Source organism: Suricata suricatta, chromosome 12, assembly GCF_006229205.1.
Source record: "Suricata suricatta isolate VVHF042 chromosome 12, meerkat_22Aug2017_6uvM2_HiC, whole genome shotgun sequence".
Taxonomy (NCBI): Eukaryota; Metazoa; Chordata; class Mammalia; order Carnivora; family Herpestidae; genus Suricata; species Suricata suricatta.
Window position 1 is genome coordinate 18945664 of NC_043711.1, and position 26154 is coordinate 18971817.

Below are 26154 nucleotides of genomic sequence, written 5' to 3' on the forward strand. Positions count from 1 at the left end.
GGTGCCTGAAGCATGCCCACATGACTGCCTGGAAGTGAGATGGGCCATGCTGGGCAGCAGGAACCTTGAGGTAGTAGAGCTCTCCCCTGCTTTCCCAACCCCAGCTCTTTAGACTCTTCCAGCATACACCCCGCATATCTTACACAGACATCCATGCATGCGGGCCCTATTGAAGAGCCCTGCCTACCCCTTAGCCATACATATGGGCACGCATACACATCTAGCACCATCCCTGGCATGCATTTGGGGCACATCCCAGCCATACTGACCGCTTCCCATGAGCAGACACATGCTCCGCTAGTTTTTTGGCCTTAGGTGGCTTTGTTTTTACGCCCTTTAGAGGGCACTTGGGGTGCTGACACAGGCAGCTGCTCAGGGTGGCCTGGCGCTGGGCAACCCAGGAAGATCCAGCACCGTCTGCTATGGCCACCTTGCATCTCTCACCGCCTTCTTAGAGGTAGCACTCTGGGCACAGGCGGTGTCTGGAGCCTAGGAGAAGCTCCTGTTTACTCAGGTTCCTGGGAGGAGCAAGGGTGGGCTGTGGGGAAGAGACCCCACAGGTCTGCAGAAAGCTGCGTCTCTGGTCAGGAGGGGCTTGACCCTGAGCTGCCTCCTTCTCACTGCCTTCAGCCCTGCTCAGGCTCTGGGTTCGCGCTTATGGATGTGTGTGTGTGCGTGCTGACACCCGCCCCTTGCCTCCCTGATGTGACTGTCTTCTGGCACCCCTCTGACACTCCATTACACATCCTCACATTATTTGTCAACCCTCTGCCTCCCATCTGGACCACAAGGTCCCAGAAGGCATGACCAGGTCTGCTTCTGTCACTGTGGAGTCCTCAGCAACCAGCACAGGGCCTGGCAAACAGAAGACATTCGGTGTGGACTTCAGAAATGAATAGACAGGTGGAAGCTGACATGACGAGGTTCAGGGAGCACTGAGCTGTGATGCGGTAGGAGAAAGAGCCTTCTACTCCTGCCTGTATCAGCTTCAGAAATCAATGGTTCCCATGGAGGAGTGAGCTAGGAGGAGAGGGAAGTGCCGTGAGAGGCAGGACCATACCTCTGCTCCTATTAGCCAGAAGAGGCTGCACCCCGCTACCTTGTGGGGGATGCACAGGCTCCTCCCCTAAGATCACCACCACTCTGATCCCTAGAGCCACAAAGCATCTGCAGGAGAAGTAGGCACTGCCTGGGGGCTGGGCCAGGCCACAACACAGGCATTGGCATGCAGCAGGTGCTCAATATATGCTGTAAAAATGAATAGTATCCCTGCCTTACTCAAAAGGCTGCCAGGGCTTCCAAGGCCTGGGGTTCAAGGCCTCCCACTGCCATTTCTATCTTCTTGGTTGTGTACTGCCTCTTCCTCAAGCCCACCCCTTCATCTTTGTGTGTGTGTGTGTGTGTGTGTGTGTGTGTGTGTGTGTGTGTGTGCGTGCTGTGGTCCCATCTGGACTGCCCCTCCTCCTGGCCAATACCCCTGGCCAAATCCTGTCACAGCCCACTGGCCTCTGTGGGGATGTCTCCCTGAGTGCTCCTGGGGCCAGTCCGGGACACATATGCAGTGTGTCAGGAGGGGTGCTAAGGGTAGCTCAGGAGGTTAGTGGTAGAGAAACCTTTGTTCAAGCCCCTCAGGGCCAATGTTCCCATTGCAGCCCCTTTTCTGGGGCATCCTGATGCTCCTGTGAGGGCCAGCTCTGTCCTCTGTCCATTGATGCAGACTGGACAGGAGGAACAAAGCAAGGGTTGAGGGGCTGGGCCCATGGGGACATGGGCTCTGTTGGCGATGTCTCTGTTCTTCACCTGGGTTCAGCCCTGGCTGGAGTCTTGAGTCCTAAGCCTCTGGGGACTTGGTAGGGGGAAGGGTTGCTCTTGGGGATGTGGAGACATCTTAGAGTGGTATGTGAGGATGTGTCTAGATGAGTCTGAGTTTGTGGGGGGCTTCCTGGGTTATGCCTAGAAGCCTTCAGATGGAGGCACTCACCTATAGAGGAAAGAAGGAAGGGACAGAATCATGGGGAGGTGGTAACTCAGTCTCTATCTCCCGGGCCAGGAAGGGCTTATGGGCAAGGAAGTCTAGGCCAAAATTCTCCAGAGGTAGAACCAAGGCTTAGGCTTCAGGAAGAGGGATCACGATCTGACATCAGGAAGAACTTCCAGACATTTGGTGGGCTCCAATTCTGGAATGGGAACCTGAGGACACGGTGGCATTTCCCTCTTGAGTCAGGTAGGCTAAAATACTGCTGCCTAGGGAACAGGGAGTGGGCAGGCCCTCCTCCAGCCCCACAATTAGGGAAGCTGCTCTGGTTTCCTGGCACTGAGGACCTGTGTCCCCAGCATTCCTGAGACCACAATCTTGTGAGCCAGGACCTGACCTTGTCCCCTTGAGCTGAGTTGGGAATTCTACATGTGAAGCATCTGTGACCTAGTTGGTGACCTTGAGACCCGTGACACCAACTCTGGGCTGCATCCTGCCTGACAAGTAACCCTGGGAATGTTTCTCTAACCTGTGATCAACGGACTCAGGAGGGAGCCTGACGCCGCTGGAGCAGACAGCACACTCACGGAAAAGCTTGGTGGAAATGGGCACGTGCTATGGCAGTCTTGAGCGATTAGGTGGGGCATGGTGGGAGTGCACGCAGGCCCTCGGGGCTGGCATCATTCCTCACATCTGGCAGTGGCACCCAGGGCTGAAGCCCTTAGCAATGCCGCTCTCAATAGCCTGAAAGCCAGGAAGAGTGACACAGTGCAGGGGACAGCCGGTAGCCTCCTCCAGGCCAGGCCCTGGCTCCTTTGGGTCCCCTGTGGAGACTCAGGAAGGCCTGACCTCCACTCCTTGCCCGCTGTCCCCTTCCCCCCATCTCTCCTTCTAAGAGGAAAATCACAGGGAAGCAAACCTTGGAGGGGAGAAAGGAGAATGTTTTTAATTAAAAGTTTAAGAGAATTCACATCCTGAGGGAGTTGAAGCAAGAGAAGGCGGGGAGACAGTGGGGCAGTGGGGGGATGTGTCACGGGAAGTAGGCCACACCAGCTGAGGGCTCAAGCCCAATCCTTCCAGCCGCCCATGGCCCACCTCTGCAGCAGGCTCGGAACCACTGAGGGCTCTCTGTGCAGATGAGGCCTCAGCAGCCTCTGGTTTCCCATCTGGGGAATGGGTGGAGGAGGTGGGGGTAGGGGGCTCAGCAGTGAAGGCTGGACCAGAGCAGCACCAATTTCTCAGGCTAAAACAGCTTAAATCCCTGCACTTTCTGGCCCTACCACTGGAGGCCGATGTTCCTGGTGCCCCTGGCTGGAGCTGGCATGCTTGGTGAGGGCCAAGGCCTGGGCCACCTGCCAGGGGCTTCATGTGTGCCCTGTCCACAGTCCATTGTCCCAAGAAGCCCCACTTCATGGCTAGACCAGACCCTTGTTGGGCTGGGTGGGTTGGAGGGTGTGGGGGGTTCAGGGCAGCCCAATTGCTGTGGAACCTTGTCCAATGGGTGGGGGTGGCAGATAGATGATAAGGAGGATCATTGGGATTCCTATACACCAAGTACTGGCGGCACACCTGGCTCAGCTCCTCCATGCACGGCCATGCATACTGAGCAGAAGCATCCGGCATTCGGCATTCTGCCCCCTCACTCTCAGCCTGCCTGCCATACACAAGCCTACCAGAGGCAACTCCACTTAGTGACTCATTAGGCTGAGTCCAGCTTGGCCTGATCAATCCCTGAGGGTGAGTAGATACTCATAGGTGTTCCCAGAGCAGGGCTTGGTCAGCCCTACGCCATCCCTTCTTCCTGCTACAGGGAAGGTACAGACACCCTAAGCCCATTGACCTCCATCTGGTCACCAGGCCCTGGGTCTGGCATGCGTGTTAAGGGGGCCAGTGCATGTGGTGGTGGTGGTGGGGGACCTGTGCGCAGTGGGTGGCCAGAGCCGACCTGCAAGGTGGACTCATCCTCAGTAACCTTCCTCAACTCCGTTCCCACCCACTCCTTCCTGGGAAAAGGAAAAGGCAAAAGGAAAATAAGACAGATGCAATATTTTGCAAAATGAGCTAATTACACAGCAGTCATACAGAGAGATGAGATTAGCAGAATATTTGATAAAAGGAGACACAGGTATGCATGTGGGTGGTAGAGAAAGGTCATTGTTATCCCTGGGAGATTGGGGCCTGGTGCTTCTGCCTGGGCCATAGGGAGTGGGGGCTGCAGCCCCATCAGTCAGGCCACAGTCACACAGCTCGGTCCTGGGCCTTGTGAAAGCTGCAACCTCAGGGAAACAAGTTGGTGTGTGCACGGACATGAGGACATACATGCTCATGTCTAGACACCCCCCATGGGATACATGCACACATATGCCCAGGAGAATAAAGAACAGCCACACTCTCCCCCACCTCCCCTACACTCGCTCCCCTGCAACCTTGTGTCTTGGGGTTAGGTCTGTGCTTGTTGTGGGGGTCCCATGCATGGACATCCAAGACAGAGAACAGTGTAGCTGTAGTTGTCATTAACTGGGTTGTCACCGCTGCTGGCTGAGCACAGATAGGTCCATTTTCTCTGTTTAAATGTCTACTTATCTGCTGGTCCCTGGGGTCAGGCCCCTCTCACCTGAGGGATGTGGGTGCACATCAGCCAAGACTGCTCCTCCCTCCCCATGGTGCCTACTCCCCAGCTCTTCAGCCCTAGGTACTATGGGTGCATAGGAAGATGCTCTCGCACTCCCCAAGCCCGTGTCTAAAAACCAGTCCCCAGCAGGGCCCTGAGGTCCCCAGTGACCAGAGCCAAAGGTCCAAGATGTAAGCTCAGAGCCCCTCAGAACTCTGGGCCAGAATGTGTACTGGGGCTAAACTCGCACAGTGACACGAAGATGTGAGTGGGTCTGGGGAGGAGGCCATAGCTCTGACTCCTGAGATGTGAGCACCACACACCACTGCTGCACACCAACTTCACCAGGTTTCCCTCTGGGGAGGGGTCAGCAAACACCTGAGGAAGGAAGGTGGGGGCAGGCAGGAAGTGCTGCCTACTTGCTGATAATCCCTATTGGCTCCTGAGGGTTCAGCCTTCTCACTCCACAGCCTGCTCCTGTCTGTCCAAGACCCCCTGTCCCTGTAAGTGCCACCTTCATCCACCCCCACCCCAACCCAGAACTTGGAGAGTTCAGCCTGCTCCTCCTCCCATTCTAACCCCTAAGCTATACTGGACTCTCCCTGAACCCACACTCCTACCCATAGGGCCCCGCCATGCTGTTCTCTTTCTCAGAACTTTCTGCCCCACCCTCTGGCAGACAAACCCCCTCCTTCCCTCCAGCCTCAGCCTCAGTGTTACTTCTCTGTGCTCCCAGGTAACTGGGACTCTTTCATGAAAGTCCAAAGTGAGGTCAAGTGACGGGGATCTTCCCCATGGCCCAAGCCCCTGCCTTGTAACAGTGATAACCACACAGCACACACATGTCTAAGAGCCAGTTAAGTCTCAGCTCAGACAAAACCCTTGGCAACCCTGCCAGGTGGACTCTTCTCTGGTCCCCTGCCCTGACCCTGTCTCAATGCCTGTCTATTCATCTGTCTATCTGCCTGACACTCAGGCCTCCTCTCCTTGGATGCTGCTGGATCTGATAACTAGGAACACGGGGGAGGCAAGGCGTGGAGGTGGGCCTGGGGAGGGATTCTGCATAGGGGGTGGGGAAGCCCCAAACTTGGCCTTCAGAAGCCTGAAGGCTGTCTCTGCCAGGAAGTTCCTGAGTTGTGCCAAGGGGAAACTGCACTGGTCCCTCCCAGTCCTGCTTCTGGCCTGGGGATGCCTTTGCTAGTTCCCCATACCTGCCCAGTCCAGGCCTGGCAGTTGTGTGGGTGAGTGGGTGGGTCATAGGTGGGGAGCTGCCTGCTTGCCCACCAACCCCAACCATCCAGGGAGGGGCTGGACCCAAGGCACCTGGACAGCTGGCAGATAGGGCCTCATACCCTCGGCTCCAGCTGGTGTTGACACAGCAAACATGCAGCAACTCCCATTCGCCGAGGCACAGAGTGGGCAAACACAGGAAGGCTGGAACAAAGGGCCTGACAACCGTGACCAGCCTCTCAAACAAGGGACCCAAGCTCTGCGCCAGAAGGCAGGAAGCACTAAGCAGTCTGGACAGTGTGTGGCCCTCAGAAGTAGAAGCTAGGGACAGGCCCTTGATGAGGCATCCAAGAAGGGGGAGCAGGCCTGATGACTGATGGCCTGGGGTCGGTCTAGGCACAGACCAGTCTCATCCATGGGACCTGTCCCCTGTGTGTTCCTTCTTGAATAGGTGTCATCAAGGCCTGGCATAAACTCTGATGACAGATCTGTGAGGCTGTGCTTATTGCTCTTACTGTCCAGGTAGGGAAACTGAGACCCAGAGAAAGTGAGATCCACCAAGGGTTTGGCGCACAACTCAAGTGTAGAGTGGGGACTGCAGCACAGCAGTGGCTGAGGCCCCTAATTCTTGGTTACCTTCTGCTCTGGGCCTGGTCATGTGTATCATGAGCCAGGCCACATCTTTCTGGGGGATTCATGGTCAGAAGTTCTTTTTGGAGCAGTTCAAGGTTAGGAGTATGCACTTGTGATCACAAGGTGAGGTTTCCACTAGACCCCAAGGAATGAAGTATGCACTGGGCATTGCCTTGCACACCTCTGCCGAAGACCCATCTCACGGTGAGTTTGTGCATATGCTCTGCGCAGCCAAGACAGCAGGCAAGACCCTTCATGACCATATGCATGCAGATGCCCCACCTGAAGACATGTATGTGCTCTCTGTACCTCTGGTCTGTACTTTGCTGTGCCCTCTGCCTTGGACCCTCTTTCTCTGCCTGGCTATATCTCCAGCAAACCCCCTACCCCCACCCCAGGTCCCCTAAGCCTAATCAGTATCCATGGGCTTACCATCCTGGCCCACACTTTGTGGACTGGGTCACATCACTGTCACCTTGAGCAGACTGCACTCTTTGAGGAGCCCCAGAGGTCCATTCCCCCATCTCTGTGTCCGGTAACCTAGCATGGTGCTTGTACACAGCAGTTGCTCAGCATCAGTAAACAGAGGTTGAAGGAAGCAAAGGGTACCCAAGGTACCTGGTATCCCATGAAACAGTGATCCAGGATCAACTGATCTCCAGGAAAACCTCAGGAAACCCCACCCAGGGTCACTATGGCACCAGGGGCTGGTCCAGCCTTCATATGTGGACTTGGAAAGATTAAAGAGGGACCTCAGAGGGCCTTCTCACCATGCCTGTGCTGGGTGCAAGGCACCAGGCCTTCCCTGCCAGCAGCCCTGTGAGCCGACTCACTTCTCTCATAGCTACCCACCATCAAAGCAGTGGCACTGGTCCCTATGGATGTTAAGTCATGAAAAATGGGGATGACAGAGGTGACTGCTTCCAAGGCTGCTGCATCCTGAAGGGACCATGCTTACCAATGTGCAGCAACCACCCAAAACTCAGGTGGTGAACCCTGCCCCCTGCCTCTTCACCCCTTTACCCCTCTTCCCTCCAATGGAAAATGATGCACAGGCTGCACCTGCCGGGCTCCCTTCCCAGCTCACAACACTCGTATGGGCAGATGCAGCCTGACTCACTTCTGCTCATGCTCACTGCCAGGCCAGGGCTTGCTGCCTTCCCTCCTCCCTTCTTCCACCTTTGGAAATTCTACCAGCTCAAGTGCCACCACCTCCAAGCTGTCTCCTTAGGCTTGCCCCTCCGATATCAGCTGTTCTATACATGAGGACCTCAGAGTTTGTCTCCTCAAAGTCTGGGGTCCCGGAGGATGGGGACTAGCTGGGCCACTGGCTCACCCTGCCTTAGATGCACCTTCCCTCCCCCAACCCTTGTATATGAAGATTTCAGAACAAAGGGCCAGAAGCTATTAAAACTCAATTAAATTTCTCACTTCTCTGATCCTGAATTAGACTGGCTGGTCCCTGTGGCACCTGCAGGCCCTTTTCTTCCACATCCCAGCATCTACCCCACGTGTCCAGCTAGGACCCCCAAGGAGGTGGGCAGAAGCAGGAGAGGATCCTCCCACAGTGCCGGCTTTTCTGGGGAGTGGAATCCAGTGTGTCTTCACTGGGGGCCCAGCGCCGTTTTATCCATTTGGCTGACCCCCCACTCCCATGCCCTAGATTCCCCTTCCTGGGGTGATCACAATGTAGAGGCTGAGCAGGGAACTCAGGGCAATAGCTCTCAGCCTGCATTTGTAGACCTCTTCAACCCAGCTACACGCTCTCTAGCTGTTCTGTGTCCTCAACTAAGGTCCTGCCCCTAGGCCCTTGTTTGTGCTCTGCTCTCCGCCTGGCAGACCCTCAGCTTTCCTTCCCCACCCTGGGGCTTCCTCTTTGCTCTAGTCAGCATGGCTCTGCTTCCTCCCAAACCTCAGCAGCTCTGGGAGGAGCAGGCATACAGGCTCAGGAGCCAGGGTGAGCAGGAGGATTGTGACCTTGCTGTAGCCAGGCAACAGCCAGGGCTCTGCACCTCTGTTTCCTCATCTGTAAAATAGTAATTCCGCTCTACAGTGAGCAGAGACTGACTCCACACCTAGGCTGGGGGCGGTGGGAAGGTTTGCTGAATGACTGAGCAAGCAAATGACAGGGAGACTGAACGGCGCTGTAAGGGAAGCACCTGGCATCATGAGCAGCGCCACTGGGTAGGTGAGGCTGACACCCCCTCTTGGTGTGAGTTCTGGGCCTGGGGTGCCTTGGCTAAGGTATCTCCACAGGAGGTGGTCAATGCTGGTCAGGGCAAACAGGATGTTGAGCTTCCTGGCTTGACACATGGCCCTTTAGTTTCCTCTGACCTTCACCACTAGGGAGAGCTCAGCAGCGGGCGGTGGATATAAGCCTGATTTGCCAGGTTCTGTGGACCTCAGGGGTTTTGCACCCTAGGTCCCTAGATCCTTTGGCTAACAGATGCTGGGGAATGACCACAGCTCTTCTGACCCTTTTTGAGGTCCCTGTACTGTGGAGGAGGAGCCACAAGAGGCGGCTGCTCTAAGGAGGCAATCCCAGGGACTCTGGAAGCCTGGCCCAAACACACAGCTTGGCCTTTCCTTAGCCAAGTCACCCCCTCATCTGACCACCACTGGATAGGGCGAGTAGGAGAAGAGGATGAATGTTTCCTCTGAGGATCCTGGAGACACACCCCACCCACTCAGCCTCCCTCTTCGTTTCCAGGGAGGCTGGCCTGAGGTTGCAGGCCTTTGAGGGGTCTCTGGCCACCTCCACAGGGGAGGCCATTGCCATGTCCACCTCCACTAGTTGCTGGGAGTGGCATGTCTTTTCCCAAGGCTCATGCTGACTCCCAGGGCCCATGAGTGTGTGGGGAATGCCCAGAAGCTCACCTCCCTCCCGACACATTCAGGTCACCTCGGAGGAGGAGCTCCCTCTGAGCCCCGTTCCTGAGTGGTCACTCTCTGCCACCACACGCTGCCTCGTCTCTCTTGACTGCTCACCACCGCCTGGGTCCCGCCCTTGTTTTCTTGCTGGCTGGCTCTCTCACTGTCTCCCTCCGTTAGGTGGGGGTCCCCAAGAGTTCCCACACAAGGAACATTCAACAGATGCCCATTCACTCATTCTGCACTCCCCCCCAATCCCTGGGGGCCCCAGGTGCCTCCTCTGGGTGGCACTGGCACCTTGCCAGGAAGCAGCAGTGCTGTTTGGGTGAGGGGAGAATAATCAGCCTTAAATGCCGCAATCAGGGAGAACAGGCTGCTCAGGCCCCTGGCGCCCACGCGTGCGCCTAATTGGATCCACGTGTCTGCAGCTCTTTTCAAGAGCGGGAAAGTGGAAGGGTCAAGATCTCTTAATGTTTGTAATGAAGGGGAGGCAGAAGCCACTGCCGGCCCCGCGTAAACACCTTTTAATTGCACAGAGAAGGGTGGGCAGGGGCAGCCCATGCTACAGAATCCCCTGCGTGTCTGTCCCCCATTACCATGCCTTCTAGAGCTTCCCCAATCTGCAGTCAGTTCCCAGAGGCTGACCTCCAGCCAGAACACCAAGCCACAGCCCTTGCACCTCTTGTACGAATAGTCCTGAGACTCCTACTCTGGGCCAGGCCTCCTCCAGGCCTTGTCTTTTCAGGGCTGATCTGTTCGTCCAACCCCCATCAACCAGTGCATTGGAAGACCTAGCTCTGAACCAGCCTCCGGGCTGTCTCAGTGCCAACTCTTCCCCCCAAATCCTTGCTGCCTCCTCCAGGCAGCCCCAAGCTCATTTTTACCCTCTTAAACTAAAGGGATCTTCCTGCTGCTGTGGCTGCTCCATTTCATCTGCACCTCTCTGAGGTCCCCATGTCCCCTGCTTACGGGGCTCTTATTCATCATGGTTGTCTCTCTCTGTCCCATTAGACCAGTGGTTTGGGGGAGGGAGCTCTGACTCCAGGTGACATTTGACAAGATGTGGGGACCTCTTTCGTTGTTACAGCCAGGGGAGTGGTGTACTAGTGGCATCTAGTGGGTAGAGGGCAAGGATGCTGCTGAGTGCACAGAGCAGCCCCCACAACCAAGAATTATCCTGCTCAAAATGTCAGTCGTGCTGACACAGAGGAACCTTGCCTTGGATGAAGCGTTGGAAAGGAAAGCAGCAAGTAAGTGGAAGCTAGGTGGAATGTGCTCCCTCCTGAGAGGAGTGGTCTGCTCTACAGATGGGGATGGGGCTCCTTGGCCCCCTCCCTGGCTCCTTCCTTCTACTCCTCTGAGCACCCAACCCAGAGCCCAGTTCCTGAACAGACTTGGCCACACTGCCAATAATGCATCAGTTTAATTGGGTTAAGTGGCCATTAGTGGCAAAAGCAGGGCGGCTATGTGCAGAAGGGTTTTTAATTTTACTCTTTAAATGATGTTCGCTCTCCAGAGAGGTGACTGAGGGTGGGAACACTGCCCATTGAAGCCCCCAGATCCAGGGCTGCGGTTGCACCACCCTGTCCCATCCATCTGGGTCCTGTGAGGCTGGTTTGGGAGGGGTGCATTATGTCTGTCTCCACTGCCCAAGGAAGAACCTGTAGGGACAGGCACTTGCCCAAGGTCACTAGCTCATTCCAGAGCAAGCCCCTATCAGAGGAGTCCAGAGCCCTATCTCTTCTTCCCTCAACCCTGCCCACACCCTGCAGACAGCAAATGCCATGTGGCCACTAGTAGTAGCCCAGAGGAGGCCAGTGTTGGGGGGTAGTTTGTGGAACCTGAAGCCCAGCTACTCAGATCTAAAGCCTGAATTTGGTGTGAGATTTAGGGCCAGCGGCTTAAACTCTCTGGGGCTCAATTTTCTCAAATGTAAAATGGGGATACGATACTCTTGGCTTGTAAAGAGGATGTGGAGAGATCTGGAGTGTTCTGGCTCATCTTAGGCTGGGCACTTGACAGGCACTAAGAAAGAGGCCAATGATCGTGCGAGGGAATTATTTCTGCCCATTTTAGGGGAAACGTTCTGACTTCTGAATCTACATGAATCATCTGTGGAGCGCTGAGAAATATTGAAGCCCAGCCCCACCCCTGGAGAATGTGATGTATTTAGTTTGGGGTGAGGCCTAGGCATCACCATTTAAAAGCTCCTCAAGTGATCCCAATGTTCAAGCAAGTTTAAAAACATTGCAGAAGACAAGGGGTGCTTGCATGGCTCAGGTGGTTGAGTGTTTGACTCTTGATCTCAGCTCAGGTCTTGATCTCAGGGTCATGAGTTCAAGCCCTGTGTTGGGTGTGGAGCCTACTTAAAGAAAAAAACGTTTGAAAAACACTGCAGGAAGACAAAGGTACCAAGGCACAGCGTCTGGAAAAGTCATGGCCCTGGGAATAGCAGGAGGTACCTGAGGTAGAGCATGGGGAACATGGGCATGGTAGAAGGGGAGAGGTTAAGGGCTAAGGTCTCTAGGTCTCGGATCTCCAGCCAAGCCTTTCTACTGCCTCTGGTTTGTCTGAAGTTGGAGGTAAAAGGGTCTCCTCAAGAGCAGGCTCTAGCCACACTGATGTCTCTGAGTGCTCTGGCCTTGGGCTTCCCTTTCCCTGGGAACCAAGACAACTGAATGACAATGCCCATGGCCCCACCTTGAGAGGAGGCTGGAGCCCCTTGCATTGGGGTCACTCCTGACCTTGATAAGTCAAGGCTGTGTCTCCTTCTGCAGCCTCTCCTCTAAGCCACAGAGCAGAGGTACTAGAGATGGTGCTGAAGGTGGCACAACCTTTGGGGACTCTGTTTTCTTTGTGGCCTTTATAAATGATGGCTCCTGGAGGTGTGAGACTGAGACCAGAAGTACTGGGCAGGGACAGTCTCATGTCCCTATTTTACAGCGGGGGATCTAAGGCCTGGGATAGGATTAGACCTAGTGCTCTCTGAGGGCAGGAGCAGGGCCTGTCCTCCCCCTGCTTCCCCAGCACCAGCCTGGCACATAGTAGGCCATTAGAGAATGATGATGACTCAAAGGAGGAAAAAATACAACCATGAAGAAGTGACCTTTCTGAGAGGCTGTATATCAAGGTCCCAGCAGGGAGGACAGCAGAGTCCTGATTTGGGCCCAACTCTGCCTTCAATGTGCTGTAAGAACTTAGGCACCTCTCTCCGTCTCCTGGGACTCAAGGCCCAGTTCCCTGGGTAGTAGAATTCACAAGACAGCTCCCCTCCATATCTCCAAAGCTGAGGCCCTAGCAACTGTCTCGGACTTGGGAATGCTGGTTGCCTGTGTTGCAAGACTCCTGACCTGGACCTGCTCCTTCCTGACTCTTGGCCCCATAAATCACCTTGTGCAGCATGGAGAAACTGGGAACAAATGTCTGATGTCCCTGATTAGATGAGCCAATGAACTTCTGTCCTGCGTTGCTCAGATCCCTCTTTGCAAGCCCCAAATTAAAATTCCGGACAAGAGAAAGAGGATTTAAATTGGATTACTGGATGGGGTCCAGAAAGAGAGGAACAATGGAGGGGGGGCGAGGGGTCCAGCCCCCCACATCCCAGCCTCTATTCGCACCCAGGCTGCAAACAAATGTGGGAAAGGAGTGAAGGGCCAGAACTTGATTAAAAGCAAATTTAAAACTAATTAAGACCAAAGCTCATCCTGAACAATTAGGACCAAGGCAGGAGAAGGATGGTTGTCCTTTGCATCCTCTGGGGATATGGACAGAAGCGTCTTGTGGGCCTAGAGCCAGAGGCACTACAGAATTGGGGGGTGGGTGGCGTGAAGGGCCAGCAGAGTGCTGGGAAGGTGAGAGTGGTGGCCTCTGTGCACACCTTGGAATCATGTGGTGAGTCAAGGGCCTGGCTTAGCATCAGAGTGACCTGGGTTCACATCCTGACCTGATGCATGTCTGAGTCTCAGTGTCCCCTCTGTGAAGTGGTCGTCTCTCCCAGAGTCGCAGTGAGAGTGACCTTTGACAGAGAAGACATGGTGAGTGCCCAAACAGTGAATGCCCTTTTGTATCATTCTGTTTTCTTTTATTTGAGAGAGAGAGAGAGAGAGAGAGAGAGAGAGAGAGAGAGAGAGAAGAAGTGAGCATGTGCGAGCCAGCGGAGTAGGGGGAGAGAGAGAAAGAATCTCGAGCAGGATCCATGCTCAGAGTGGAGCCTGACATGGGGCTCGATTTCATGACCCTGGGATCATGACCTGAGCCAAAATCAAGAGTCAGATGCTCAACTGACTGAGCCCCTCGGGCTCTCCCCCATCATTCTTCTATTGAAAATAATTTGTGGTGTGCCTGGCTGGCTCAGTTGTGACTCTTAATGTCGGGGTTGTGAGTTTGAGTCGCACATTGGATGTAAATAATCAAATTAAATAATTTGGGGAGGGATCCCGGCCTTGCAGTGCCTGGAGAGGATGGGCAGGGGGCTGGGCCCTGGGCTCCATCTGTGGAGGGCAGATCAGGCATCTGTCGTTGCCATCACTTAGCACCTCTCATTGAGGTGACTGGTCCTAAAGCTAGGCTGGGCAGCAGGCCTAAAGGCCTGACAGATGCCTCTTCCCAAACTTATCAGAAAGTTTCAACTCAAGTTCAGGGCTGCTGGCCCACACTTTGTAAAATGGAGGAAAGCAAGGAAGTAGTGGGCAAATGAGGAGTCTGGAATGAATGGAAGAGAGAGAGACAGAGACAGAGAGACCAGAAAGGAGGGGACAGGATCCAGGTCATGCCCAGTTCTAGGAAAAGCAAGGAGGGGACATGATATGCTGGATGGATAGGACAGCAGAATGTTTCTCACAGTCAGGGGAGACACTCTTAGACCCCCATCCTCCCCTCCAAAGGGACTGCTGTCCCAGCTGAAGACTGGGCTTTGCCTCCTCCCCGGGGCAGTTCATTTCTCCAATTGTCTCTCCACTCAGGACCAGGAGATCCTGAAGGTCTGGCTGGACTGGGCTGGGCCCAGCTTTGGGTCATCTTGATCCACCCTGGGTGGGAAGCCTTCAGGGTCCACTGCCTCTGGGCCTCTGGTCCCAGCATGCCAGCCCCTCCCTACTCTATGATTCTAGGTCACACAGGACAGACAGGGGACCCCAGGGAGATGGCAGGGCCCAGCATGGGTTCTCTCCTTGGGGCCTGGATATGGTGGGGGCTTGGACTTGGTGACTGACCTGATTTAACCCTGCCAGGCCCCTGGCCTGAGCTTGGGTATGACTTGTGTGGACTTGCTCATCCTTTTTTTAAAAAATAGTTCTACTGTACAATTCACATACTACAAAATTTACCCACATAAAGTATATAATTCAGTGTTATTTTTTTTAGCACATTCAGAGTTGTGCAACCATCACCACAATCTAATTTTAGAGTATTTTCATCACCCCCAAAAGAAACTGTGTACCCATTAGCAGTCCCTCCTTATTCCCCCTCCCTTCCAGCCCTAGGCAACCACTAATGTACTTTCCATTTCTGTGGATTTGCCTATTCTGGACATTTCACAGAAATGGGATCACACAATAGGTGGTCTTTTGTGGAGAGCTTCTTTCACTTGGTAGAATGTTTTCAAGTTCATCCATGTTGTCATGTGTATCATCGGTATTCCATTCCTTTTTATTGGATTCATCTTTCTGACACAGGCGGGGGCTGGTACAGTGGCAGCTGTGCCTCTGATGTGGGGGCAGCTTGGACACTCTCCCTCATTTATTGCACAACCTCAAAGCTCTAGAAGCCCCTCCCCACCTGCACTCCCTCGGGGAGGGTGGAATTCGAGGGGCCTGCTGGCTTTGTCAGGGCAGCTGAGCAGGGTCTGTAAACTCAGAATGCAGCACCTTGGAACTGACAGGCACAACCTCTCTAAGACTAGAGGGGGAGAGTGAGGCTCAGAGGGAGGCAGAGAAACATTCAAGGTCATGAGCAGAGCAGGGACTCCAATTCTTAGCATTACATGGCTCCCGCATTTTCTGTGGGGCATTTGGGGCCGCTCCACATTCCCTCCCCATCACAGCAGCAGCCCACACTCCCAGCCATCAGCAGGTGCTCACCCAGGGCACACTCATGGAGCAGAGGAATCTGAGAACTCCAAGCCTGCCTGCGCCCCACCTTCGTGCCCGCACAAGAGCTCCAGGACCTCAGGTCACCGTAATGCAGACTCTTCCAGATAAAACTATCTGTTTCTGCCATTGCTGCCCACAGTCCAGGTGAGCACAGTGCTGCCAGCGAATTCAGCCTGAATTCAGAGGGCCAGGAGGGCCACATGTTCATGCTGGATAGGGACACTGTCCACATAGTGCAGAGCCACTCACCTGGCTCTCCTTCAACCCACACAACTGCACCTACCTTCAGGGCCTGTACCTTCCTGTCCAGCAGGCTCTCGATGTCCCCTGCCACCTTCTCCACCAACTTCTGAGGCTCGTTCTCCTGTACCTCAAACAGATTCCGGTTGTCCTTGTAGATCTAGAAGGAAGCAGGAGCCAGGGGTGAGGCCAGGGTGTTCCACATTCCCATGCCACAGCCTCCTCATTGCCCTCTGCACAGTATGGTCCAGTCCTTGGCCCTCCCCCAACTCTGGCTCTGGCCACTAGGAGGGCATGGATGTCTGAGGGTTGGGCCCAGTGTCCTCCTGAACTTGAAGAAAGGCTGCAGTCATGGATTCCACAGCTTGCTCTGGTTGTGGCTGGTGGGACCAGGTTGTCACTGCCTCCTCTGAGACTCAGGGTTCCTCCTCTAGGGACCACGAGCAACACCCCTGTGACTAGTTCAGAGTGACTGAGAGCAGCAGAGGGGGAAGGGTGGGCTCGATAGGAGGCAGGGTGTGTGTATGTGGGGAGATGGAACCAATAAGCACACACTGCATACCACATGCCTGCTGACATGAAGACACTGTCACACTCACTACACACATCTACACACCCACACATGCATCACGAACATACAGCCACCCCTCCCCAAGGGCTCAGGCATCCATATCCTTTTTTGCTGGTGCTGCCCCAGGGCGTTTACAAAAACCATAGTGGGAACTCTGGGCACCCCTCGGAGCTCCTCTCTCATTCAGGGCACAGAATATGGGGGTAGGGGACAAGGGAAAAGGAGGCGTGTGGGGAGGATAAATCTGCCCCTCTCTCCTTGAGTCTGTGCACACACTCACATGGGGGTGTAAAGCTGACAGTCTGCATCTGCATGCAGGAGTGTGTGTGTTATGGCTCAACACACGTCCATCTGTGTGCATGTGCCTGCGTGTTGGGGGGAAGATGGGGTTGGGGCCTCTAGATGAAGCCTGGGGGTTCGATGTGAGTCACGGGCGTGAATTCAGCAGGCCTCTTTGTTCCAGCCTGGGGTCTTGGGTGTGTGCACGTGTGTACATGTGAGTGTGTATGTGTGCATTTTATACTCCACGTGTGTCCATCCAGATGAACCCAGGATTTCTGCTCCCAAAGCTGACTCCTTCACAGAGGTCTCATGCCACCACTGAACCGCCACCACCGGGCCATGCCATTGGGCAGTGCAGAACCAGAGGGATGCAGAGAGAGAAGAGGTGAAGAGGAGGAGATAAGGAGGTGGGAGAGGCAGCTGATGAGAGACAGACAGGCAGGCAAGATATGGTCGGAAGAGTGACAGCCAGACATGTGGGAGATCAGGCTTCTAGCAGCTGATGGGGGAGGAGGTGGGGGATCGGGCGCTGGAGTCCCTGCCCCACCGCCCACTCAGCGCCCAGCAGTCCAAGGGTTAAAGTACCACACAAAGCCGGCTCAGGCAGTCTCCTCCTCCTGCCACCCCCCATCCCTCCCGGCTTCTCTTTTCTTTTTGTCCTTCTCTTAGAACAAAATAATTTGTGGTGAATTTTCTCCTTCCCACAGAGCAGTGGCGATTAGAGGGTGAGGCGTGAGGCTGGGACACAGGGCCAGGGAAGATGGAGGCCCCAAGTGGGCATCAGGCCAGGCTGTTCCCTGGGCTCCCTGTGCTATGCCTCAGGGCAGAGGCCCCCAGATGGAAGATGGTGATGGAGACAGAGATCAAGGATGGGTCTGAGTCTGGGGTCACTGGGAAATGTGGGGAGCTTGGAGTGCCGTGCCCACTGTTGGGGGAAATTGAGGCTCAGAAACAAGGAAGGACAGATCAAGGCCACACGACTCTGGGTGGCAAAGCCAGGTCCTCTTGGACCTCTCCAACCCAGGTTTCAGGACTTTAAAAATACGCCCTTTCCCAAGCATGAGCTGCTGGCCTGGAGCCACTGCCCTGGGCGTGTTGAGGCCAGCTACACGGGCTGAAGTCTTGGCCAAATGCACCCTGGCCCACTTGTGCCAGCAGGGGGCGCAGCTGCCTGGCTTCTCTGGGTAGGGGATGAAGTTCCAACACCTGAATCTCCTGTCAAGGTCATTCCCAGGTGTCCCAAACAGGGCTGTCCATAGCCTTGGCTGTCCCAGATCAGAGGCTGGACCAAGCAGCCTCCTGACAACTCTCCTCTGGGAGCCCAGGAATTCCTCCCCACTGGATCCAGGGTGCTCTTGCAGTGGTGACTGGCAAAGGGCTCAGGAGCCACAGGGAGGGGGTCTCCAGGTGTCAGGGTCATACCCCAGGGCCCTGAAAGGTGGCATAAGGGCTTGAAAGCAGAAACCTTGCTAAGAGTCACCTCACGTCTGAATCTCGGTGTCCGATTTATTAAATGAGAGAACAGCAGTCCCCTTCTGCAGGCTGATGGAGGACTGCAAAGAGCCTACACTATTGTCACTACTGCTATTGTTGAGGATCACCAGAATTCTGCAGAAGGAATCACAGTCCCTCCCTGCCTCCACTCTCTCTGCTAGATCGGCACACTAAGGATCTGAAGCCATTGGCTCCCATTCCTAGGCAGACAGCTGTGGTCTCTGGGGGTTGGCCTGCCTCCAGCCCCACCCTCTTCCCAGGCCTTCCTGGGCAGCCCCTCTCCACCCATCCTGTTCTTGTCTCCAACACCTCAGCCTGGGCCCTGGAGGTGATGACAGGGGAGCCCAGACACAGGGACGCCACTGATACAGCACAGCCAAGACCAGCTCCCTTCCAACTCTCCCCAGGCACCTGGCCTGTGTGTAATGGACCCTTGGCAAATGCTTATGCCCAATTCACTGCTCAAGAGCAGAGCTCCGCGGCCAGCTAGACTTCGGTCTGACTCTTATATTCCTTCTTGCAGCTGTGTTAGCCCTTAGAGCCTGGAGCTGCATCTGTCATGCTTTTTTCCTGTCCCAAGGAACCTCTATGACACCCTTCTGCTGGTCCCTGGTGCCAGCATTGGTGGCCTTTCTAGCCCATTGACCTGGTGTGCCCCTGCAGGCTTCTGGGTCCCCAGTCCATGCCAACTACCACCCCCTTGCTTGTGCTGTCCCTGCTTTCCTTCTGTCTTCCCTGCCTTTCTAAATCCTTTCTAGAGTAAGGGTGGTAAAAACGGGCTAGAAGGAGTTTCTGGGGAGATTAGCGCTGAATCCTAGAACTGCAGGGGCTGCCCAAACTACCAGCCAAGCCTGTGCCCCAATCCCAAAAGAGCCCTTGAGTCACAGTAGCCCTTGTTCCTTCTATCCCAAGTGCTTCATCTGTCTAAACATTCCCCTGGACCTGTTACAGTGCTCCTGTCCCCTGGGGGTAGGCCCTGAGCTGAGCCCTCTGTCCCAGGAAGATCTGAGTGATACAGTTCAGCAGATGGTCCCACCCTGGGAGATAGGTCATCTCTCCACTGATGCTGTCTGAGGAGGTGCTTTCTACCCACAGGCTCAGCAGGAAGCCTGGGAGACCCCAGGGCAGAAAGCATGCCAGGGCTGGCTCCCCTTGAGCCCCAGCCTCTAGCCCTGTCCCTGGGGCCAACTTAGAAGCAACAGACAGGCCAGGGTACACCGGGTGCAGGGCCTCAACAACCATAGCAGGACTGCATGCCCGTTGGTGCCTTGGCCCAGCAAGCTAATTGGAAAAACCCAGCAGCTCCCATAGCAGCGCAGCCTCCAAGGCCCCCACTTCTGCACAGGCGGCTGGACTGAGAAAAGATATGGGGGCCCGCAGGTCTATAGGTTGTTGCAGCTCGGCACCAGCCGTGATGGGGGAGGTAGTGGGTCAGGGCAGCAGACTAACAGACAGGCTGGCTGGAGCCAGGTGAGCATATGGAGATGGGGTGGGGGCAACAGGGAGAGCAGGGGTGCCCGAGACCCCAAGGGATGACAATTCTGAGGCAGCTTGCAGCCCTTTGTTCACAGGAGTCCCTGGCTCCCCTCCCTTGTACCAGATACCTCTGGCCTCCTCCCTTGAGGGCACCTCCCCCCCTCAGTTATGGAGCCCTGTCCCTATATCGCTCCCCTACATTGCCCCCCAGTGCTGGCCCCAACCCCAACCTTCTCTCAGCTCTAGTGATTCTTTAGTTAAGCAGCCTGTCTGGTCAGCCTTTCTGCTTAGGATTTCAGGGGACCCGGAACCTCTGCCCAGCCCCCTGCTTCCCCAGTGGCTCCTCATAAAGAGGAGCCTAGAGGACACCTGTAGGTATGACAACCTTGGACAGGAAGCCTGGACAGACAGAGCCAGCATCATCCCCACAGCTCGCAACAGTCCCAACTAGGAGTGGGGTCAAGTTCAGAGGTACCTGGACACAGAGACAGCCATCACAGGAGACAAGAGACGCCAGGACTGGAGACCTGGATGCCCTAGTCATACTGGAGAGACTCTGCAAAGTCCCAGAACTGGTGGCAGTGGGGCCTGGCCCTGAGCCAGCACCCAATCTGCTCAGGGAGAGGAGGAAGGTGGGGGGAAAGGAGAGGAAAAGGAAGGCGAGGAGGGAAGAAGGGCAAAGGGGGAAGAGGGACAATGGAGGCCTCAGGAAGGATGCTGTACATTGAGTGCTTTTTCTGGCCACCCTGGAGCAGATGTTTTCACACCTGACCTCACTGACCTTGGACAACCAGAGGAGGGTCGCTTCTGATCATGTCCACCTAACAGAAAGGCAACTCAGGGTCAGAGAGTTTAAGTTCTACAGTAGAGTTCAAATTCAAACCAGATCTGTCTGACCCCAAATCCTTGCTTCAGGTCACATTCTGTACACTTTGGTTCCCTGCACTTATTCCCGTACTTGAAGGTGAGGCACAAGGTAAGGTAAAGGGGGCACAAGGGATAAGGTGGGAGTCTGGTGGGCAGACCAAGGTCACACTGAAGGCCTCCATTCTGGAAGGAAGGAGGGGCAGACTGGCAGAACTGGCCTGATCGACTATACAACCGCTCAACCCTGGGAGTAAAAACAGGCGTGTGTGAGGTTCTTCTCCACAGCGAAGGTGAACGGGCCCTAATCTCTGGAAAATTAAATCAGAAAGAAAATGGAACGAGAAAGATTTGACACAGGCTGGGCCCTGCTGCTGGCTGTCTCCTCTCTGGCCCAGGCTCAGTTGTTGTTCAGCTACCCGGCTGCGCCAGCACCCTGGCTCTCTTCCCCCACCCAGGTTACTGGGCAGCGCACAGGCAGGGTGCGGGGAGTGGAGCCTCACAATATGACCCCCTGGGGGATTTGCTGTTCTCCAACCCCCTCCAGTCATATCTCGGTATATGGTCCCTGGTCTTGGAAGGAGCAGCTGGTGAGGGTCCTAACTACTTAGCCCTCATGCCAACAGGCCCCTGCATGGAGAGCAGCAAGGGGACCAGAGATGGTGGGCTGGGCCCCCCTAGGTTGGCCCACAGGGGCAAGCCCTGGAAAGGCCATAGGGCCACAGGGACTGGAATGGGACACACTTGTACGAGGGATCAGGAGAGCCTTGGGTAGGAGGATAGGGGGCTCCTGGTGGTTTAGGGACCTTGAGCTGGGCCAAGAGGTGGGGGAAACTGGTAGTTTTAGGGACCCCAGCCAGTCAGGGCAAAGTTGGATCTCAGGCCTCTGACCTCACTCCTGCCAGTCTGCTACCCATCTCCTGGCTTTGCAGGGAAAATTGAGGGTATTGATGTAGCTGCTAATCACCTTTGAAGACCATAGGATCAACGGAGTAGCCAGGTACCTGTGGTCCCCTTCTGCTGAGAATACTCAGGACTCAGGAAAGACCTAGGACAGACCCAGGACAGGCTGCAGCTCCTGGGCTCTTCCTTCACCTAAACCCCGAGCTCCACAGCTCAGCTCCTGATGGGACGAGGGGAGCTGCCCCAAAGTGTGTGCATAAAAAACCGTAACTCAGCTGCTGTGGAGACAGTCCAGGCCCTGGACTATGTGTGTGGCTGACAGTTCCCTGTGGCCAGGGTGTAGCTCCTCCCTGGCCTACCTAGTGCGGGAGTTACAGTGAAACAAGGGCAAGGGACCCTCAGAGCACACAGCTGGTGCACAAGCAGGGGATTATGTGCCACTTGGTCACATGTTCATCAGCTGCTGACATTCACCAGCCATTTTAGTTCTCATGCAGCCATACCACACTGCCACCATCCTGTGGTAGGTTGGCTCCATAGTTAGCTATATGTGGTGTTATGTCACAAGCAGGGTTTGTACATGGTCATGCTGGTTGTCACACTACTAACCTTCATACTGAATAGCGATCTCTTGGAATGAGCTCTCTGTTTAGAGGAAGTCACTGACACCACCCAGGTTACAATGTGGTTCTATGGGGGATGCAATGGAGAACACGAAGGCAGTGTGGGAGCTGGGAGGAGGGTTCCTGGCCTGGTTTCGAGGAGCAGGTCAGGATGTGGGCCTCCCGGGTCAGTGGCCCATGATTTGCTCCATTTACTCCCCACCCCATTCCCATGTCCTTACATTTCCACTGGGGCACGCCACATTCACGCCACTGGCTCTGGGGCCCACTTGAGCCTGGGGCAGTAGAGATGGACTAGATCTTGTCCTTGCCTTCCTAGGACTCACCATCCAGAGGGGACAGACGTCCCTTCAGAATGCCAAGGATAGAGGGATGGCAGCAGGAAGAGGTATGCAGAAGACACTGGGAATGGGGCTCACCTGCTTGGGTACAAGCCAGCCAGGAGGGGCCATCAAGGAAAAGACTGGGATGTTTTTACAGGGGACAGTCTGAATGGCTGGGTGGGAGTCTGCCACACTTGGGGTGGCCGGGGGATACTGGGCTGGGCAGGGGTAATGGCAGGTGCCGAGGCTGGGAGGAGGGAATGTCAGTGGCAGGAGCACAGGGGCTTATGGAGGGCGGAAGGGAGGCTGGGGGACAGACTGAGCAGAAAGGGAGGTACATAGCCAGGCAGCTCAGGGGAAGGAGTTGGGGCCTAGATCACAAGGTGAGAAGGCCTTGGTGGCTCAGCGGCCCCTGGGCCCCCAAGAGGCAGTCGGTAGGAGTTCTCACCAGCAGATTTCCCTTGGAAAAACTCACAGGGGCACAAAGCCCCCGCCGCCACCCCCAGCAACGCCTCCCTGTTTTTAAAGTTAAAGTTTCGTTGACTGTCATCCATTACCGCAATTAGTACATTATGTCTAATTATGCAATTAGTGTAAAAAGTGCACTTGCTGCTGAGAATGGGAAATTACGCTGCCTCGTTACGCTGTAAAATCCATGTCATAAAAAGGCTCAATGTCTTGTTTTTCAAAAGACACAAAACCCAACACAAAACAATAAACCAAATCCTCCCAGTTGAGCCAGGGCCAGTCTGTGCAGCCCTCCCGGCACTTGCCCCCATGCGGGCCCCCACCTCTTCAAGGCCTGCCCCACATACACCCCGGGGCCAGGCAAGACCAGGCACAAACACAAGCTGTTTGCGTGGCCGTTCCTGGGTGTGGCCCATCTTTGCTCCTCTGAAACAGATGTGAATTTCTAAGCTGACTTTAAAACCGTGGTAATCCTGATTATCCATCCATTATTCCAGACTTGACTTGGAACAAGGCCTCCAGCATTAAGGCCTATGTATTTCAGGTGAGAGCAGTCCCGGGGGTGGGGGGGGGTAGGGTATGGCCCCACCCAGCTCCAAGCAGAAGTCCTTTCTCCAGAGTTCCTGAGGGGACAATTCTGAGGTCCCTAATGGCACCTGTGAGGAGAGGGTCATATTCTAGCCCAAGGGAAACTGGAAAAACTTTCCCACACTCAAGGCTCCCAAACCCTGGGAACATTGCCTGGATCGATAGGGAGCTCCCTGTCATAGGAAGCATGCAAGTCCAAACACCAAGGATGCTGAGAAGGAATTCACTCATGGTCACCCTGCACAGGGGGTGGGATTCTAGGCTGTCATCATCAGACAGCAGCATCCCCATGGCTGTGTGCCTATGTGAAGCTGGCAGTCTAACCTTCTTCCCTAGGTTCTGCCTCCCTTGGTGGTCAAATCTGCGGACAGGTAGGTGATAAAGGAATCTGATGTGGGGGTCTCACTCCCACAGAGATGACAATGTCAAATGGCCAAGTCCATGGGAGCTGGGAGGACACACTCCAATGTCCTTGACTGCCATGTCACCACTGGGCACCTGTGTGTCTCAAAAGGGCGATACAATGCCATGGCGACTCCTGCCTAGCCAAGAATCTGCCCTCACTTCATAGAGACCATGCAAAGACGTGCTGAGCTCAGATTAGGTGCTTACAGAGCAGAACTGGAAACGGGAGTCCCAGCATCCTAGGGTCTATGGGGCACCAGGGCACCTGCAATGGCACCCACTTGCAATGTGCACCCACTAGTTCTGGGCGCTGTCCATACTCCAGTGGGAAGCAATCACTGAGAAGTCAGCTGGATTGTGGGGATGGAGGGGGTGTGGACCTCACTAGAGGACACCTGTTGCCTTAACACAAGGCATGGGTCCCTGACCATTCCAGACTCCAGGCCTCACAGCCCAACTACACGGACACCAGAGGAGACTCTCAGGGCCCCTGAGACTTGAGCCCGAGGTGAACGGAACTGCAGGCAGATCCGGGGCTCCTGCTGGCTCCCCGCCCTGAGCAGGGAGCCACCGGCTGTCGAGGCAGCTGGGAGGGAAGCTGTGCCCAGCACACCAGCCGGCACGGGGGAGTGCGAGTAAACACACCCGCGCTTTCCAACTCGTGTGGCTGGTGTGGGCGCCCGTGTTTATGGGAAACAGGTTATCTGTGCCAGCGTCTGGGCCCCTTTGTCACCCACCCTGGCTCAGCTCTCTCCTGCTGCCTCCCAACCCAGGGGGCCCTGTCTCCCTTACCCCAGGATTCCTCAGCCTCTCAGCTTCGGAGGGACAACAGTGAGGATAGGCCCTCTCCTCCAGGAGGTGAGACAGGGCTCAGCACTTAACCCACTGAGTCAGAACACTTGCCAGAGGCAGCTCTGGTTGTTGTCCCTATTTTACAGCTAAAGAAACCAAGGCTCTGGCAGCTGGAGAAATGGGCTGGTGACTAGGCAGTAAGTGGAAGAGCCCAGACACTGGGCTTCTCAGGCCCCAGTCCTCAGTTCCAGGTCTGAGGGCCACAGAGTCCCCCATCCCCTAGCAAGTCTGGTCTGCCCTTTACCTGGCTCACCACCTTGAGGAGCCCTGGCCTTGGATGTGGACCCTGCCCTCAAGAGTTGTGGGAGTCCTGTGCCCAGGGACTGCAGTGCACCCTTGGTGGCTCCAAGAGGACTCCTAATCATTTTTCCAGCTTTAGCTGCTATGGAGGTCTTATCTAAATGACTGTCTCTCATCCCAGAGCAGCAGAAACTTAACCCCATGGACACCCTCATGAGATGGGTTTGAGGCTGGGCCTGAGGCACAGTTCTGAAGGCCAGGGAGCGAAGGACAGAGGCTGCTTCCTTTGCCCACATCACCTCCATTCCACCCTCCTAGCAGGGTGGGCAACCGTCTTCAGGGGCTGGGAAACCCAGAATGGCCACAAGCCAACCTTGTCCTGAGAGCGCTTCCAGGGAGAATGTGGGTTCACCTGATTTTTCTTTATCCATCCCCATCTCTGACCTATGACAAGGGCATGGGGAGGTGCTCAGCAGCTGGGTGGCTTCTTATCTCAAAGATGAGGCAACTGAAGTGGCAGGAGGGTCAGAATCTGTCCAAAGGGGAGCCCTTCCTACCCCCGAGTCCCCTCCACTTGCAGCCAAGAATGGCTAAAGAGCCATGGCCCGAATCCTGGCTCTGCTCTTCATGAGTGGTGTGGCTTGGCACGAGCCTTCGCCCTCAGCATCTGCACAGCTTTGAGCTGCCTCAGCCAGGCTTTGTGGGGGTGTTCCTCAACAATGAAAGGTCAAATGCAAGGTGCTCCTGGCTTCTCGTGGGGCCTCCTTCCAGGGCTGCTTCCGAGGCCCAGAGAACTTTCCCTGCCCCACACTGTCCTGAAGGGCCAGCCTTTCCAGGCCTTGCAGGCTGGAAGCCTGCCCTTTGCTGCTGAAACTCGCTGCTGAAGATATTGCCAACTAATGACAGCACCAATCACAGAGAGAGGCCCTCAGGCCGGCTGCCCTTGTGAAAACACGAGATCTTTGTGCATCAGGTAGGGGGAAGAAAGACAGAGACAGAGGTGAGACTGGGAGGTGGCTGTGGCCTCCCATAGTATCAAGGGGGCAAGGTCACTGAAGGGTCCTGCTCTGTCCCTGGGCACACACTGTCGGTCCAGGCACACCCACCAGATCTTGCAGCCCAGCTCACACACGCCGACCTTACCATATTCATGTCCAGTGCCAGGAAGCTGCTCTGGACCTTGCCAGGCCTCACAGTTAGGCTCACAGAGAAAGCACCACTGCCCTGACTGACCCATAGGCTGTCACTGAATGTCACCTGGGTGAAGATCTGTGGTTTTCCATTCATACTTCAAAAGGTGGTCTGCAGCATCTGAAATGTTTTAAGCAGTGAAACTTCTCTGGCCCCAGATGGTTGGGGCTACCTGAAGGTCATGGCCCTAAATCCTCCTGCTTGCTGGACACAGAATTGGAGAGT

General features: G+C 55.3%; 1 protein-coding gene across 11 annotated transcripts in view; it reads right to left on the bottom strand.

Annotated features, from left to right (window-relative positions):
* The window catches only part of CACNA2D2 (calcium voltage-gated channel auxiliary subunit alpha2delta 2), a 139253-nt gene that overhangs the window by 52816 nt on the left and 60283 nt on the right, over positions 1–26154 (bottom strand). For all 11 annotated transcript variants that reach the window (XM_029918573.1, XM_029918575.1, XM_029918570.1 and 8 more), the window contains exon 3: positions 15693–15809. In XM_029918573.1, coding sequence (XP_029774433.1) covers positions 15693–15809 — 117 coding nt within the window. The remainder of the gene's footprint in view (positions 1–15692; positions 15810–26154) is intronic.